Source organism: Ahaetulla prasina, chromosome 14 (genome assembly GCF_028640845.1).
Source record: "Ahaetulla prasina isolate Xishuangbanna chromosome 14, ASM2864084v1, whole genome shotgun sequence".
NCBI classification, from domain to species: domain Eukaryota; kingdom Metazoa; phylum Chordata; class Lepidosauria; order Squamata; family Colubridae; genus Ahaetulla; species Ahaetulla prasina.
The window spans coordinates 20,997,084-21,016,104 of NC_080552.1; the positions used below are offsets into that span (position 1 = coordinate 20,997,084).

Genomic DNA, 19,021 nt, shown 5'->3' on the forward strand with positions numbered 1-19,021 from the left:
TTTAATACAGATAGTTCTCAACTGGCAACTGTTCGTTTGATTAGGGGACTGGAGGCTAAAGCATACAATGAACGCTTGCAGGAACCAGGCCAGTAGTGGGTTGCTCCTGGTTATGTCCAGTTCTTCTGAACCAGTAGTAAAAGCGGCGGGAGACTCTGCTCACCCACCCGGACATCTTAAGGAATGATTTGCACATGCACAGAAGTGCGCGCCCATTGCGAACTGGTAGTAAAGCTAAGTAGAAACCACCCCTGAACCAGGCCTGGCTAGTCTAGTGAAGAAAAGGACCAGGGGAGACAGGATAGCAGTCTTCCAATATTTGAGGGGCTGCCACAGAGAGGAAGGGGGTCAAGCTATTTTCCAAGACACCTGAAAGCCAGACAAAGAATAATGAATGGAAACTGATCAAGGAGAGATTCAACCTGGAAATAAGGAGGAATTTTCTAACAGTGAGAACAATCAACCGATGGAACAGAAGATGCCTTTGGAAGTTGTGGGAGCTTCATCACTGGAGGCTTTCAAGAAGAGATTGGACTGCCATCTGTCAGAAATGATGTAGGATCTCCTGCTTGGCGGGGGTGAGGGGTGAGGGGTTGGACTAGATAACCTACAAGGTCCCTTCCAACTCTGTTAATCTGTTAAAGTGGATCTGTTAAAGAGGCTACAAGAGCTCTGATCGCACCCAGGCAGGGGTGAAATCTTCTTACCTTCCTTACTGGTTTGGAAGTGTACACACCGCGTGCGCGTAGTCACTTTGCTCATGTGCACGCGTCACATGCGCACAGAAGGTAAAAAACACATTACTTCCTGGTTAAAACTAGGAAGTAATGACACCCGGGTGGATGGATAGAGCTTCACTCCGCCAGCGCTACCAGATCGCCGAACCACCGGCCACGATCGCTACCAGATCGTGAGATCCTGTCAGAACTGAGAGCATTTCACACCTGCATACAGGGATCTGAATGGCGAACACATTTTTACAAACTAAGCTGTGAACATGACGGAGCTAAGAATTCTCTCTGGCCATTTCGGGAACCTTTGGAGGGAGGTGATCTAATTAACCTTAGAAATACATTTTAAACAATAAGGCTAGCCCTGATTGGTAGAGACAACTATCATGATGAGGACTCCAGCTGGGAAGAAAAAGAATCCTGTCTCTTTGTGGAATGATGAATGTTAAACAGAGAGAACTATTAGTATTATTATGTAAACTAGCTTTTCCTGTGTAACTTTATAGTAGCTCATAAAATATTCTATTCAGGCGATTTAGTTTCATTGATTTTGAAAGCCTTTCTGTGTGATGAATCTCAAGCAAAATTAAAACCTCCGGAGAGGAATACATTCAAATAAAAGAAAAGAAAAGTCAAAGCTAAGAAAGAAATAAAGGAAGAAGAACCTGCTCATCATTTCACAAGATTCATAAAAGAGAAGGCGGGGCAGAAGCTGGGGGTGGAGTTAAAACAGGGATCAGTGTAGAATCCTTACATAGGCACAAAGAACGTCCAACTTTCCTTGAGTTCTGTTGACTTTTATCTAATTTCAAGCAGGCTTTGACTGTTGGTTGAGAAGATTCTTGTGTCTAAGAATGATTACCAATAAGGTAAAGGTAAAGGTTCCCCTCGCACATATGTGCTAGTCGTTCCCGACTCTAGGGGGCGGTGCTCATCCCCGTTTCAAAGCCCTTCGGCCAGCGTTGTCCGAAGACGTCTCTGTGGTCATATGGCCGGCATGACTGAACACAGAATGCACACGGAACGCTGTTCCCTTCCCACCAAAGGTGGTCCCTATTTTTCTACTCACATTTTTCACGAAACTAGGACAAGTCATGGGAGCTCACCCCGTAACACGGCACCAGGGATTCGAACCGCTGAACTGCCGACCTTTCGATCGACAAGCTCAGTGTCTTAGCCACTGAGCCACCTTATATTACCAATAAATCTGTTTAATTTCACGTATTTTTTTTTAAATTTGAATTTATATCCCGCCCTTCTCCGAAGACTCAGGGCAGCTTACACTGTGTTAAGCAATAATCTTCACCCATTTGTATATTATATACAAAGTCAACTTTTATTGCCCCCAACAATCTGGGTCCTCATTTTACCTACCTTATAAAGGATGGAAGGCTGAGTCAACCTTGGGCCTGGTGGGACTTGAACTTGCAGTAATTGCAAGCAGCTGTGTTACTAACAGACAGACTTAGTCTGCTGAGCCACCAGAGGCCCTTGGACTTTGTTGGGAGAAATATCCATCTGGTTCAGTTCCAAGCTGGGAGAAAGACACTGGAAACTTGGAGGCTGATTGGAAAGAGGGTTTAATGGAGAACAGGACCACCAAGCACATGGTCCTGGTGTAGCTGACCACATGGAGTTAAGAGTGAGGGGGTTTTATACCTTCTCTTGGGCTTTGAACTTGAGCTTCCTGTTCCTGTGCAAGAACATTTATTCTATTGGCTGTTGTCAAATTCCTATGGGGTCATGTTTGTCTGAGCCTCCAGGTTTGGTTGAAGCTTGCTGGGTGATGCAATGTCCTTAGAAGATTGCAATGCAGTGGGCTCTGTGTCTTCTGCTAAAATGGTCCTATTATGCCCTGAAGGGGTCTAGGACTTTTCACCTTAAAATTTGGGAGTAGAGCGTGGGCTGCAGTTCAGAGGGAGGCTCTGTTACTCCCAAAACCCCCAAGCCCCTGCACCGATTGGCTGGCTTTGAATTGTCCTGTGCGCCCAAAATCCCGATGTGAACTGTACTGTTGGGCCGCGGTGAAGGGACTGGGACAGAGGTCCTGTGGCCCAAAGTGCTGAGGCATAATAACACGGAGGCGAAACCCTGGTGGAGAAACAGGAACCGCCAAGAGTTCGAGGTGAAAAGTCCCATTCCGGTCCTGAAGGGCCATGTCTTAATCCCATCACCCTGGAGCTGAAGGTCTTTTGTCTTGTAGGTAGGCTGGCCTAAGCCTGCTGGGGTTGTTAAGAAAGGTGGGGACTGCTTTTTTTTTTAATTTGCATTTATATCCCGCCCTTTTCCGAAGACTCAGGGCAGCTTACACTATGTCAAGCAATAGTCTTCATCCATTTGTATATTATATACAAAGTCAACTTATTGCCCCCAACAATCTGGGTCCTCATTTTACCTACCTTATAAAGGATGGAAGGCTGAGTCAACCTTCTTCCCTCCCTCTCTCTCTCTTTCTCCCTCCCCCTTCTCTCACTCTTTCTCCCTCCCCCCTTCCCTCTCTCTTTCTCCCTCCCTCCTCTCTCTTTCCCCCTTCTTATTATTTATTTTATTTATTTGCATTTATATCCCGCCCTTCTCCGAAGACTCAGGGCGGCTTACATTGTGTTAAGCAATAGTCTCATCCATTTGTATATTTATATACAAAGTCAACTTATTGCCCCCAACAATCTGGGTCCTCATTTTACCTACCTTATAAAGGATGGAAGGCTGAGTCAACCTTGGGCCTGGTGGGACTTTAACTTGCAGTAATTGCAAGCAGCTGCTGTTAATAACAGACTGTCCTACCAGTCTGAGCCACAGAGGCCCCTTGGAAATGGCTTTCCAAGACCATTTTCCTCCTTTAGGGAAATATAATATTCTGCCTTTTTAAATATATTTCCCGAAATATTTCATTCTTCTAGGAGAGGGGTGGGTGCTACCTTTGAACACCTGACATTTCCCATCCCAACGTGTTACCAGAGAACTTACATGACTTCCATTCGGGCCACCCGTGAATCATTCCCGCCTGAGGAACTGACTTCGCAGGTGTAGTCTCCAATGTCACCTGACCATGTCTGGCCAATGATGAGGCTGCCATCTTTCTCGATGGTGATTCGGGAGCTGCTGGATGGATTGATGACCACGGTATCCTTCTTCCAAGTGTACCTGGTGGTCACAGTACATCAGATTAATTAAAGTCAGCTGTCTATTTTGTTAAACATGATAAATGTGCTGAAACCAGAGGTGAATAATTTAAGCGGGGTGGACCTCAACTCCCAGAATTCAACTCCTGGGGCTGGGGAATTCTGGGAGTTGAAGTCCACCCCACTTAAATCTGTCCAGTTTGACAAAAAACTGTGATAAAGGATGTAACCCTACTTTAAGGTAAAGGTAAAGGTTCCCCTCACACATATGTGCCAGTTGTTCCCAACTCTAGGGGGCGGTGCTCATCTCCGTTTCAAAGCCGAAGAGCCAGCACTGTCCGAAGACATCTCCATGGTCATGTGGCTGGCATGACTCAATGCCAAAGGCTCACGGAACGCTGTTCCCTTCCCACCAAAGGTGGTCCCTATTTTTTCTACTTGCATTTTTTACCTGCTTTCGAAACTGCTAGGTTGGCAGAAGCTGGGAAAGGTCACGGGAGCTTACACAGCATTAGGGATTCGAACCGCTGACCTGCCGACCTTTCGATCGACAAGCTCAACATCCTAGCCCCTGAGCCACTGCATCCCCTAACCCTAACCTAACCCTAACCCTACTTTATAGAGCTCAAATATAAATATCTCAGTTATTTTTTTTGAGGTGTGTGTGGGGACAAATTTGAAGCTATCATCGGCAATCTGAACCCAACCAAGTTTTGAAAAAGCAAAGAGTTTCCCCTTCTTAGTTGTGTTTTCTTGGTTTCACCCAGAGTTTGGGCTTGGCTCCACAAATTACCAGGAGCCAGAGCTATTCATATATTTATTGGGGGAAGCCCAAGGTTTTATTTCACTTTTAAAATATGTTTTATTTTACTGTATGATTAAACAACTCCTTCCAAACATAAAGGAACATAGGATGGGTTTCGTTTCCCCCATGCTGTTGTTAAATATAATAAGTAATATATTAAGAAATATCAGAAACATAAGCAGCTGAGGTCTTTCACGGTGCTTACAAAAAAAAAAGGTGATTTTTTTGGTGTCATTTCAAGATTCAAGGTCAGTGATTTGTGAAGGCCAAGCGTCTCAATGACTGGGATTAAAGAATAAAGTAGAACACTAAAGAATATTTATTATGCCAAAACCCAGAATATTCTCTTTCAAAGCTGCTGCAAAGGTTTCTTAGGCAACAGGTGAAAAATCTTCACTCTCGAAAAATACGGTGTAAATGTTAATTATACTGAGCGTGAACTTCTTAGGCTGGTTCTTCGACCACAATAAAGATTTGATTAGATTAGGATAAAAGATCGCAGGGAGAAGGTTTGGCCTGGGCCCCCGTATTATTTTTTTCTTCCTGTCGGTGATTTCAATGTCACAATTTGTAGAGTAGAATTCTTGCTTTCAACCGTTTATAGCAGGACTTGCACTCAAAATCCTACCAGCGTTTATGAGAACAAAAAGCATCTAAGACAGTTTCTTCTTTTAGTCAAGTCTACACGGTTTCCCCCCCGTTTTTTGTCTTTTGACAAATGGCTTTGTTTGATGTTTTCTAAAGGGAATGGAAGCGTTTTAGTTAGATTTGGATATATCTATATTCATTCCTGTGTATGAAACACAAAGGGAAGTCTTTTGATTCCCTGCATGTTGAATTTGGTAGTTAAAAGATTCATTTTGTCTGGCGAAGCTTTGGTTCTTGGTGGTTTTTCTCGAGGTGGGGGGGGGGGGGGGGGAGAAGTGAGGCTCCTACGATTTGCAAAGACCGATTTGCAAAACCAATTCCCTTAAATTGCTTTGGGTTTTATTCTCATTAAGGATCGGCTGGTGACAAGTCAGTTTTATTGATATTGTGTTAACCTTGACAGTAAATCATAGGACGTTGTATTGAAATCATGAAGTGGAACATAGCTCACTGTAAATAATGCATACGGTGGCAGCGGGGAAATAAAGAGAACTTGATGTGATTAAGGGCATAACTTACCATCTCAAACTGGAATGGTTAGAATGGAAAACCAGGGCAAGAAAACCCACCCAAGCCAACATTGATGGTTGGGACAATTAAGTTGGGATAAATGATACGAACAACCACCACCACAAACAACCTCATTGTCCCAAAGGTGCATTTTCAAGAGTCAACTACCATATTTTTCAGAGTATAAGATGCACTCCCCCCCCCCAAAAGAGGGTGAAAATTTGGGTGCATCTTATACACCGAATGTAGCCCTGTCCAACCACCGGCCCCACCCTTTGGCCTCTGCCTCCCAGCAATTTAGCTCCTTGCAGCAAAAAGCAAACAGCCCGTTTCAGCTTCAGCACAGCTTGATTAGCACAAGCAGCTGATTGTCGGTTGGATCAGCCTCCCAATGATCAGCTGTTTCAGGCTGCAGGGATTGCCGTTGCCTATTGCTGTGCGGGCCTCCTCTGTTTGCTGCAAGGAGGCAAATTGCTGGGAGGCAGATTATTGTTTTCTTGTGCTAATCAGGCTGTGCTGAAAATGAAAATGAAACTAAAGCAGGCTGTTTGCTGCAACGCGGCAAATTGCTGGGAGGCAGAGGCAGATTTTTTTTTTCTTGATTTCCTCCCCCAAAAAGGTAGGTGTGTCTTATAGTCCAGAGCGTCTTATACTCTGAAAAATACGGTAAGCTACAAAGGAAGTCCAGTTGGCTCTTGAAAAAGCATCTTTGGGACAACCATGACCTGGATGACTGAGAAACACCTTGTAGAGAACTAACCTGATGGAAATCCTTGGGTCATGAGCAGCTTCACACTGAAGCATGGCTGTTGTTCCCTTAATGACCGTGCTGTCCTCTGGAGGGCTGGCGATAAAAGTGCGATCTGAAAAAATCAGAAGATGACCCATAGTTCAGGTCAAATTGCCTGTTTCCATCCCGGTTTGGAGTTTTGCCTTGGGAAGACTACAAGCCTGGTTGTTCATTATCCCACCTGCCACCCCAGCTCTTGAAGGCAACACACCTGTGAAAGCCCAAAGGGTCTCTTTGCTGCAGGTTTTTAAGGAAGTGAATTGTGAAGATCTCATCTGCTGTTAAGTTTTCAGGGTTGGTTTTTGGTTTTTGGTAAAGAGGGTGGGACGACACAAAAAGGGGACCAAGAGGAGCAAGGAGACATGCTAGTCCTGAAACACCATTTGAAAAAAAAAAAAAAAAGGTCGAAAAATTTCCTTTCGATGCTTCAGGGTGTGAGGAAAGAGTGCCCAAGATACAGCAGGACATTAAAATGTGCTGTAGGTTATGGCGCCAGTTTGGTTTATGTGCTAAATTCCCCCTGGAGATCTTAACCTCTCCCAACCTCACTCTGAACTGATTCGATGTTGCATAACAAACGGCTGATTGCTGCATTTGGGTGTGGTCGCACCCCACTGGTGGGTTTCACAATTTTTTACTACTGGTTCTGTGGGCGTGGCTTGGTGGGCGTGGCAGGGGAAGGATACTGCAAAATCCCCATTCCCGCCCCACTCCAGGGGGAGGTTACTGCAAAATCCCCATTTCCTCCCCATCAGCTGGGACTCGGGAGGCAGAGAATAGATGGGGGCGGGGCCAGTCAGAATTTTTACTACCAGTTCTCCAAACTACTCAAAATTTCTGCTACCGGTTCTCCAGAACTGGTCAGAACCTGCTGAAACCCACCTCTGTTGCACCCTATCAGGAGGCTGCTGAGGTCTGGCCAATGAACAGCACTTTGGGGTGGCTTCCCTCTAACCTGGTGATTTTGAGATGCGCTGCACTTCCTTCCCAGATCTTTACAGTGGGACATGGCATACAAATACTTGTAATACAGTAATAATATTAAAAGTTGGTATTGCCACAGTGTTCCTGTCCCCTTTCCATGTATGGCTGGGTTCTCCCACATTAATTTCTTACCAAAGGATGAAAAGGTGCAATGAGAGAGGTCTATGAATGCAGAAGCCGACAGAAGGCTGTTGAAGACATGTCAAAAAAAATATGCTTCTTTCCAGGGAGATTTTTATGGTGGTTCTCCACATTGCTTCTAAAAACCACAACCTTATTATTCAATGCCGCCCTACCCCTTTGACATGATCACTTTGTAATTAGATTCTGAATTAATCAGCCACAAGGAGAGCTGATTAAGTCGAGATGAATGCTGAAAACGAGCAGGGTCTTACTCCATACGGTGAGAGAAGCAGAGGCATTCAGCGCGCCTTCGGAGTTGACCGCGCAACAGGTGTAGACGCCGGCGTCTCCGAGAAAGACAGGGCTGATCTGAAGACCTCCAGACTCAAGGAGACGGAACCTGGGCAGCTGAATGGAGCCACTGGCCAGAATCTGATTCCCTGGAACACAGCAAGTGGAAACAGCCTCAGTCCACTTGAATTGCAGCGCATGAAGATGTTAACGCTATGCTCATCGGTCCTGATGAGCTACCGCAATTTGAGTGGTTTTCTAGCAGAATAGTAAGCATGTACCCCTTTTCCATGCGACGGTGGGCTTTGGGGCTCCAGAAACTTCACATCTTAACACCGCGCTCATCCCTTCGGTGATGGTAGCGTCTGCCGGGGGCCAGGAGAAAGTGGGCGCAACATCTGGAATCAAAACCAGGGTTTCATGAAAAAAAGGAGCCCTTTGAAAATTCAGAACATTTGTGGTGTTTTTTCCCCACTGTACCAGAACATCGTGTTAACCCCGAGCCGCCCCTCGTAGGGTGGACACCAAACGTTCATTGTCCCTCTCAGAAGAATTCTGCAATTTGGGATTATCGTCGGGGGCTTTGGGAGCAAGCCAAACGGTGGGCTTTCAAGAAGAATGGATGGATGGATCAAGTTAAGCCAGGGCTGTTTAGCTCTCTGCAGGATGAAAAAGCAATTTCAGTCTGACATCAGTTTGCAAGAATTAAACGTCAGCCAAAGGAAGTTTCCATTTGATTCAAAATATTGCCGTGTGTTTCTTCCTTTCATGATGTCTCTCTGGCTTCCTCCCAGCCTCTAATGCAAAACGTTCGGGGGGGGGGAGGAGTCTTATTATTGCTAGCTCAGAAAAAGATTTTAGATATAAGAGCACTGAGTGAGTTTGGTGGAAGGCCTCATAGATCGCTAACACCCCACACTGGGAAACTCCAAGGGTCCTTTTTTTTCAAGAGGCAACTGGATTCTCTGGTTTTTCTTTGAAGACGTTTCGCTTCTCATCCAAGAAGCTTCTTCAGCTCTGACTGGATGGTGGGGAATGGAGTCAGACCTGAAGAAGCTTCTTGGGATGAGAAGCGAAACGTCTTCAAAGAAAAACCAGAGTGTCCAGCTTGCCTCTTGAAAAAAAGCGCCTTTGGGACAACCAGGACCTGGAGGACTGAGAATCTCCATGGACACTACACTGGGAAAGTTGAAAAGCAGGTGTCCATCCATCCATCCTCCCAGAAGCTAGCTCCAACTGAGAAGACCAGGTTCTTCTAGCTGCTCCTTGCCATTTATTTATTTATTTATTTATTTATTTATTTATTTATTTATTTATTTTATTATTTATATTTTTATACCGTCCTTCTCCGAAGACTCAGGGCGGTGTACAGCCAGAATAAAACAGTAACACAACAGTTAAGAACAATATATCAATAAAAATCTAATTCGATTTGGCTAAAAGTTAAAAAGAATAAGATAAAAATTATAAAAGACCCTATAAAACCCTATAAAACCCCATTAAAATTCCCAATTAGGCCAGCCCTGCTCGATGAAATAAGAAAGTCTTGAGCTCGCGCTTAAAGGTCCGGAGATCAGGGAGTATGCGTAGCCTCACAGGTAGTTAATTCCACAGGGCAGGTGCCCCCACCGAGAACGCTCTTCCCCTGGGAGCCGCCAGCCGGCATTGTTTGGCTGACGGCATCCTAAGGAGGCCTCCCCTGTGAGAGCGCACAGGTCGATGGGAGGCTGTTGGTGGCAGTAGGCGGCCCCGTAAATATCCCGGTCCCAAGCCATGTACTCCTTTGTCCTTCCCCTTTGTATTCAGACAACCCTTCGTTGTTCCCTGTTCTATATGGAAAGCAACCATTATTCTTTCCATTCCCATTTTTTACCTCAGTGTGGGACCAGTGTCTATTTCCTCATTTCTTTCTTACTCCAGAGATTCTAAAGGAGCAACGGTATTATATTAATTTCCCCAACCAATTGCATCGGAAACTCAGGAATCGTTCTGAAAAAGCTGCAGACTCAATCTGGTTGACCCCCACCACCAAATTTTCTTTAAACTTTTTTTTTTTTTGAGAATGTAAGTTTTCTTTGGAAAAATTGACAGCGGATGCGATGGGTAGGGAAGAGAAGCAGCCCACCTCGTGAGGACAAACGCAGCCGGGAAGGAGTAAAATATGGTGACCGCAAAATCTATGTGGAATTTAAATGAGGAACTCTTGAGAGGGAACGACCCTCCTCCTCTGGCCATTTTACTCCCTTCATTCACTTTTCTGACAACCTGTCAAATCGCTGCTTCCTAAGCTGTCGGGAGTGTGACACTGCCGGGGAATTTGATGGTCAGGAACGTCTCTCCGCCATTCTGTGGGGGACAGAAGCGTTCAGCAGTGTAGACGACATCAACACCTTATGTAGCCACCCTAGTCTGTGTGCTTGAGATGAGAAGACTCTATTGGAAGTAAAGGGTGGGTTATTGGGGAAACTGGCAGCTAGGCTGGAAGGAGGGGTCAAGAGAGGATCTAGCTTGGAGTCACTGTGCAGCCCAAGTGGCCTAAGTTTGACCTATCCTAGGAACCAGTTTTATCTGGTACTTCCCAGAGGAAGGCAAGCAGTCTGAGGAGATTCTTGTAACGTAGGTAGTAAGCAATAAAGTTATTGACTTAGGCTAGCCACAGGTGGCTTTGGTTGCTTATGCGGGACACGGTCTTGCTAAGTACTGTAGCAGGTGCCCCAAAACCTTGTCTTAATTTCCCCACCTGTGAAGTTCCAAACTTACTGGTGACCTCAAGGTAGGCGTGGCTCTCTATCTCGCCAACCTCGTTCCTTGCAAAACATTGAAAGATTCCGGAATCTTCTGGCTGCGCTCTCCGGATCTGTAGAGTCCCGTTGAGTAGCACCGTGTAACGAGGATGGACTGGTTGGCTGATGGGGACAGCGTCCTTATACCAAGTTAGGATGGGCCGTGGGATGCCTGCGTGAGACCCGCGGAGAGAAAACTCGGTCAGATATGCATTTTTCTCCACAAGTGGCTTTATGTTCAACTCAGCCCCACTTCTGACGGAAATACTCTGCTCATTAAAATACAGGTAGCGCTCGACTTACAACAGATCGTTTAGTGACTGTTCGAAGTTACGACGGCACTGACAAAAGTGATGTGTGACCATTTTTCACACTTACGGCCGTGGCTGCATCCCCATGGTCACGCGATCAAAATTCAGACGCGTGACAACTGATTCATATTTATGACAGTCGCAGTATTGGGCTCCATTGCGGTCATAAGCCGAGGATCAACTATAATGGTGATCACCTGTAATTCCTTACTTTAGGGAATCGGGGTCATTTGCTGGAGAAACCACCATGGTAAGTGCTCTGAACTTCCTTCTCACAGTATCTTAGGAATATAAAATCTCTATGGACAAATGATGAATGTGGTATCTTAGCATTATTATAATTTTAATTGATGGCTTTGCTGTCTTGGAAAACATTAATCCAGCTCATCTTTTTTTATAATGAACCTTTTTTTTAAATCCTCCTCCCCCCCTTTGCAACATCTGGAACAACTGTCTTCATTTCTCTCCCCCAAATCTGGACGCTTAAAAAAGCACTGTAAATATAATTTATCAAGTTGCATCACATTAAGGAGAAATCAATGCCTTATGAACTCAAAAGTCAAAAGAATAAATACGTAAAATTTCTGTCTTCGGTTTACGCGTCTTTCTACTCAGATGGAGAGTTGGCATTATTTTCCAAAATAATACAGAGACAAATGAGAAAAGAAGGGCTCGAAAAATGAAGAAGGAAATTTAGCGGCCATAAAACTATTTCTGTACCAGGATGTAATCAGTTCCTGAAATCGCGCTTGAAGCCTCCATTTTGTTAGAATAATAAAGCCATTTATTGTCTTAAAAAAAAAAATCACCTTCTGTGCACAGGGTATTTATTTGTGACAAAGTAGATGCAATACAACGCTGTGAAGTAAAATACGGTTTAAAGTTTATACCGAAGGCTCATTCACAGAATTCTGATTGTCACAGAATTCTTAGCACAAAGCACAATTTACTTCATGAAGCTGCAGCAATCTGAAATTACTACAGACTGAGTCATGAGGAAGCAGATAATGCGAAAATGAAATAGTCATCCAGGACAGGAGAGAGAGAAAAAAAGGCTGGAAATAGCTTGAAGCTTGAATAACAATAATTCTTTATATTTTAAAAGGAACATAATAGAATTAAATCTAGTATTTGGCTTATTCCCTAAATCCCCTCTGACTTATTAACTTAATAATATTAATTTAAAAAATCAGTGGGGAACCTCATTTTTCAACTGTAACCACAACTTCCGACAATTCTCTTCCTTCCCATGTCTTAGAAATTGAGGACAGCAAAAAAGGAAGGATAAAATGTCCAATCATGCTTCGTCTTTGCAAAGAAAGCCGTGGATGCATTCTCAATCAAATGAGACTGATTTTCGGTAGCGGCGCATCAAGCCATTGGAAAACCATTAAGCGCCGGTGCTCCTCAAAGATTCGAGAGACCTGAAAATCTGAGACATTGGAGTCAATTTAGCTACGTAAATGACATCCATCAGGTGGAGATAGAAAGGGGTTTTTTTGGGTTTTTTTGGAGTGCTTCTGGATCCATGGGGAAGTCCTAAGAACAAGGGGACAGCTGGATCAAGCAGAGAACCATCGGAAATGTTAGAAGGGAGGGGTGCTGCAAATGGTTGCAGGAATCCACAGAAGGGATCCAGTGGAGAGAAATTGTCCAGACTATAAAAGAACAGTTCGTTCTCATAGAAGAGAATATTTGTAGCTCAGGGGTGAACTTTGGTGCTCTCTATGCTTGGTGGTTTTCTTGCAGATGTTTCATTACCCAACTCTAACATCATCAGTGCTAGAAGGGAGTGAGATTGTGGAGAGGAGGAGGAGGAGGAGGAGGAGGAGGAGGAGGAGGAGGAGGAGGAGGAGGAGGAGGAGGAACTGTGGGGTCCTTGGTGCTGTCTCAACTTGGTTGTTTTCTTGCAGATGTTTCATTACCCAACTCTAACATCATCAGTGCTAGAAGGGAGTGAGATTGTGGAGAGGAGGAGGAGGAGGAGGAGGAGGAGGAGGAGGAGGAGGAGGAGGAGGAGGAGGAGGAACTGTGGGGTCCTTGGTGCTGTCTCAGCTTGGTTGTTTTCTTGCAGATGTTTCATTACCCAACTCTAACATCATCAGTGCTAGAAGGGAGTGAGATTGTGGAGAGGAGGAGGAGGAGGAACTGTGGGGTCCTAGATGCCCTCTAAGCTTGGTTGTTTCCTTGCAGACCTTTCATGATCCAACTAGGTAACATCATCAATGCTAGAAGGAAGAGGGGTTTGCAGAGGGGAGGAGGAAGAGGACTATCGGGTCCTTGGTGTTCTGAGCTTGGTTGTTTCCTAGCAAATCTTTCATTCCCCAACTAGCTAGCATCCCAGCACTGCCGATGTTACCTAGGTGGGTCATGAAACCTCTGCAAGAAAACCACCAAGCTCAGACAGCGTCAAGGACCCCCGCAGAGCTGTTCATTATTATTAATCTTGCTTCCTGGGACCCTTCCACGAGGGCGAAATTAGATCCAGCCGCACCGTGAAATGCAAAGCGCCTGGCCATCGGTCCTTCTCAAGTGGTCTGCGCTTCCTTTCTGCTGTTTTGCATTAGCATGCTAAAAGGGCCACGCCGAAGAGGACCCTTGTGAGAAAAGAATTTGATTTTAAGTGGGATTATCAATGTTTTGCAAGTTCCGGTCTCTTCGAACCTCTTCTAATTAAAACAGGAGCGAATGAAGGCTATCGCAGAAGGGTTAACTACAGCTGGACATCTGTTGCTGCTGACCTTCTCCTTCCCTTGCAGAGGCTCCATAATTTTAAGAAACAAGGCGGTGTTGTGGTTATTGATTGCTTCTCTGCCACCTAAGTTATGGGTCCCACAGCAACTGTTTCCCTTCCATTAATCCATTCGGCTCAAGATGTTCAGCCTTCTTGCCACGGATGGTCCTTTAGGGAACACTCAAAGACAGAGGGGCACCTTGAGATCATGGCACCTTTCTGGCCTCTTTGCTATTTATATTGGATTGTTTAAGGTGGGGGAAGGGAAGGGTTTTTTTTAAAAACAAACAAACCACTAACCCAAACATAAATAAATTTCAGTTGGCTGGGCAGCCCCATCCGATTATAACCAGGAACATTTTTAAAAAAGCATAAAAAATAATATAATATAATATAACAACAGAGTTGGACGGGACCTTGGAGGCCTTCTAGTCCAACCCCCTGCCCAGGCAGGAAACCCTACACCATTTCAGACAAATGGTTATCCAACATTTTCTTAAAAATGTCCAGTGTTGGAGCATTCACAACTTCTGCAGGCAAGTCGTTCCACTTATTAATTGTTCTCACTGTCAAGAACTTTCTCCTTAGTTCTAAGTTGCTTCTTTCCTTGATCAGTTTCCACCCATTGCTTCTTGTCCTGCCTTCAGGATAATAGCTTGACTCCCTCTTCTTTGTGGCAGCCCCTGAGATATTGGAACACTGCTATCATGTCACCCCAGTCCTTCTTTTCATCAAACTAGAGATACCCAGTTCCTGCAACTGTTCTTCATATGTTTTAGCCTCCAGTCCCCTAATCATCTTTGTTGCTCTTCTCTGCACTCTTTCTAGAGTCTCAACATCTTTTTTACATCGCGGCGACCAAAATTGTTCTGTTCTATTGTATTCTGTTCTGTTCTGTTCTGTTCTTTGGAAAGGCCTGCTCTTTCTGAGCTACTTGGAAAGCACAGGAGTTTTATTGGCATGACCTGGTTTCCAGGTAACCCCTTCCCTGGTCCATCGCACACAGCCACCACAACAAACCCTTTGTAAGTGGCGTGCTCCCAGAAGCTGAAGCCTGAAGATGACGAATGAGACTTCGTCGAAACGTCGCCAAAACACTTCCAATTTTACGTGGGAGAAAACCCAAATAACCAAAGACCTACATACAAACACCCACGGAAACCTCAGAAAACATGTATGTATGTATGTATATATTCTTTGTAGATAAAACCACTATTTAAATACAAAACTCTGTTTACTGTATTTGCTCCTGGGTTGTCTCACACTCTGACAGAAATTGTGGTCGCCATTGTGCTCATAAGCTGAGAACTACCTGCACATTTGAAAATGAAGTTATCTGTTCATGCCTTACTTACCTGTGGCTTGGCATGGGATGCTCGCCGTCTTCTCTACTTCTAGCAAAATCCGGTTGTCTGGTTCAGCAGTAAAATACGGTGGCTCTTATGGAAGGCAAACCAGAAAGACCGCATTAGTTCTTCTCCAGTGGTAGAGCTCATTTTCTTTGGCGCAGAAGAGGACGCCCTAGCATTGAGAAGACCCATTCACTTCCAAGAGAGATGCAACGTCTCCACCCAACCTATCACCCCTCTTGAGTTTAATCTAGCGTTACAAATGGAGAAAGCCTGACTTCTAGTTTTTCGAGTTTGTGATTCCTTTTCAGGGACAGCCTCGCAAAAACACCTCGACAATTATAGCTGATGATGAATATGCATTTCAGAGCGTATGGAGTCGCTGCCGATTCGTATCCAGAGTTCTACGCAGCGAGTTAACGCCTGAGCAGGGGCCCTTCTCATTTTACAAGCACGAATCAGTGAATTTTTCAATTCTCTGCTGAGAAGGTTCTTCCAGAAAGGTTTTATTTACAGCCATAGATTAGATGAAAGGGTCGGCTTCTGCTCAACAACCTGTGCAGCGTTAGACATAAAACATGAGAGCAGAAACCCAGCATGGCTGTGTGCATAAGGATCCCATCAAGTTTTCATCACAGTGTGCAACGAAGGTGGGAAATTTAAATTAAGCTACGTCACAGCAGCGTTCAGCTAACCGAGGCTGGTGCGGCATTCGGCATCTCTATAACCCTCCAGAATCAATTCTGCCAAAGAGCAATAGCACTTAGACTTATATACCGCTTCCCAGTGCTTTTGCAGCCCTCTCTAAGCGGTTTACAGAGTCAGCCTCTTGCCCCCCCCCAACAATCTGGGTCCTCATTTGACAGATCTTGGAAGGATGGAAGGCTGAGTCGACCTTGAGCTGGTTGAGATCGAACTCCTGGCAGTAGGCAGAGACAGCCTGCAATATTCTAATCATTGCGCCACCATGGCAAGGAAGGAAGGAAGGAAGGAAAGAAGGAAGGAAGGAAGGAAGGAGAAAAAGGAGGGAGAGAAAGAAAGAAAAGGAAGGAAAGAAAGAAAGAAGCAATAGCACTTAGACTTATGTACTGCTTCACAGTGCTTTACAGCCCTCTCTAAGCTGTTTCCAGAGTCAACATTTTGGCCCCCACAATATGGGTCCTCATTTTACCCACCTCGGAAGGATGGAAGGCTGAGTCGACCTTGAGCCGGTTGAGATCAAACTCCAGGCGGTAGGCAGAGTCAGCCTGCAATCCTGCTTTCTCACCACTGCATCACCAAGGCTCTGTTAGCAAGAATACTCACTCCTTGCCATTCTGGCTTGTCTAATAACAGAAGACTTCACTTGCTATTTATTTATATCCTTGGGAAGACGTGTGGTAGGAAGGGCAGCATCTTAAATCGATAACACTGGCCACCATCAAATCGAATTAAGGAAAAGGATCTGAAGAGAGTGTTAAGCAAAATCAAGGAAACAAAGCAAACCATTGGGGATATCACAGAGGGTCAAGTTTTACTTGCTGCTCTTTGCACCAAAATTGCAACCTTTCTCCTAGTAGATGCGCTCCTAGGTTTGAAGTCATTCATCCGTGGTCCCATCATTCATACGTATTTCATTGAGCTAATAACAATGGAGCAACTATTGTACGTTCCAATTGAGACTCAAATCTTCTTCAATCCATTTTATGATAGTTCAGGGTAACTGTTATTTGACCTTTATAGAAGACCTCAACTGAAAAGGAAGTGTCGTGTCCCCCTCCCCCTCCGACGACCGGGTCTGGGAAGTCTGTATCAAGCGTGGCCATGAAGCCTCTGCAGCTTTGCCAAATTCCTTTCAGATTTCTCAGGGCAGGCAGGAATCCAAGGTGTGACTTCAGCAACCAGATGAGACTTTGCCTGACTCAAGGAATACCAAAAAGCAGATCCTTTATATAGGCTGTGGGGTGTGGCTCCATGACTCAGCACTTATCCAGGCCTGCCCCTCCCTTCCTTCTGCTGACGTCGCCTCTCAGATCTCCGGAAGCGAGGATCGTCCCACTTTAGATTGTCTTCTGCTGTTTGAGAAAGGGAGAGGTCAGAAGGAGTAGGCCCGGGTAATTCCAATCCGTGGCTGACTTCCTCTGATGGCTGCGTGTGAGTGAGGTTTGTTTGTTCATTCCTGACATCCCCTCCAGGCATGGGGCCAGGACTGGGGGCTGGAGGCATGCCAGGCCATTCCTCTTCATTATCAAACTCTGAATCTGATAGCAGGCCTGGGAGGAGGAGGGAGGGGCCCGGCTGAGGAAAGGAGGGAGGACGAGGCACAACAGGCAGCCACCACACAAGAGGCCATGAATCAGCATCACACATTAAGTTCCAGTTAAGCTGATTTATTGCTCGTGCCTATACACAACAATCTCGTCAACTAATAGCACAAAATTGCTGCTAGATCAATGGAAGTCAAAAGGGGCCGAATTTAGACCATTTGTGGGAGTGCAATGATTCTAGGCTAATTCCTCACTTGACTCCACCTCCAGTCTCTGCCTATCCTTCTCCTTCACCATTTCATTCTCTTGGAGCCTCAATCGCGTGTCTTCTATCAGTCGCATCTTTGAGGCTTAGCCTGCAAAAAATTCGTCTTCTGGGAAGCCTTCTCTTTCCCAACTTCTGGCTTCGTCGAGAGCCGCAAAGGCCAACACAAATTGCTAAGGCTACTGCTTATCGTGAAATGGGATAAGGGATCATTAGCAGAGCCGGCTGAGTTATTTCATTGACAGCTCAAATCAAGTGAGATCCAGCATTTGTTCTTCATCTTTCTTCAGGCGGTGAAGTTCTGCCAAAATCTATTCCAGCCACAGCTATGACATTGATAAAAAAAAAATAAGAACCATCATAAAAGAATTGGAAGAAAAGAAGGGACCATTACTGTACTGGCTGTTAGGAAAACATGGGTGTTTTTTCTTTTTTCCTTTCTTTCTTTTTTTTTTAGCCCTGTGGTGGAGGCCATCTTCCATTCAAAGAAAAGATTCCGTTGAAAGGCAGAGAGTCTGAAGAAGAGGTGCAAATGGTGGCCCCCATCTCTGCTAAAAGCAGGGACGCCTTCAAGAGTTTGCAAGTTGAAAGTGTGACTTGGAAAATGCAGGATGCCTCACTGTTGCTCATCTGGGGACTTTCGATCCTTTGCGATAGTGGCGGAGGTTCGTTCTCCGAGCTTGTGGGTTGGTTTCTGAACTAGGTTACATTTTCAACAGAGTTTAGGGAATGTCAATGTTGGTGTTCTTCCGGTTATAAGGGCTGTCAGACCTGGAAGCCATCTTTTACATTTGGGCCTTCAGGCCTGCCACATTTTCTACTGTGGGAAACCGGGAGGGGGGTATTGTATGGAGCAAGGGTGATATGTAGTCATAATAACTTTCTTTTCTCAGAGAGTCAAGGACATCTTGCCCTGCACCTGGAGGGGTGTGACTGGGAGGCATCTCCAGTTGGGTGGTGCATTGATTGGACCGTGCGATGGACATGTGGGTACAGGGGGAAGAGACTTTCCCTTGGGTGGAGAAAACCTGGAAGCTTTTAGATTCAGGTTTCCCCAGATGTGCTAGTATGACATCGCTAATAAAATGGAACTTTCGTTGGGGGTGTTACTTGGAACCCTGACAAGGGCTTCATGTGGTCAATAGGTCTTATAATGTGAAGATCACATATGGGGAGGGTCACATCAGGTAAGGGTCTTGTGGTGGGTCAGGTGACGGTGTGTCAGGTGAGGGTCTTGTAATGGGTCTTGTGATGGGGAGGTCACATCACATGAGGGTCTTATGATGGGTCAGGTGTGGGTCATATCAAGTGAAGGTCTGGTGATGAGGC

The 19,021-nt window shown here is 45.2% G+C and overlaps 1 protein-coding gene across 4 annotated transcripts in view; it reads right to left on the minus strand.

Annotated features, from left to right (window-relative positions):
- Positions 1 to 19,021, minus strand: part of SDK1 (sidekick cell adhesion molecule 1) — a 503,056-nt gene that overhangs the window by 202,502 nt on the left and 281,533 nt on the right. For all 4 annotated transcript variants that reach the window (XM_058157083.1, XM_058157082.1, XM_058157085.1 and 1 more), the window contains 6 exons: positions 15,188 to 15,271; positions 10,765 to 10,959; positions 8,286 to 8,402; positions 7,986 to 8,153; positions 6,577 to 6,679; positions 3,699 to 3,875 (listed from right to left, as the gene is read on the minus strand). In XM_058157083.1, the coding sequence (XP_058013066.1) occupies positions 3,699 to 3,875; positions 6,577 to 6,679; positions 7,986 to 8,153; positions 8,286 to 8,402; positions 10,765 to 10,959; positions 15,188 to 15,271 (844 nt within the window). The remainder of the gene's footprint in view (positions 1 to 3,698; positions 3,876 to 6,576; positions 6,680 to 7,985; positions 8,154 to 8,285; positions 8,403 to 10,764; positions 10,960 to 15,187; positions 15,272 to 19,021) is intronic.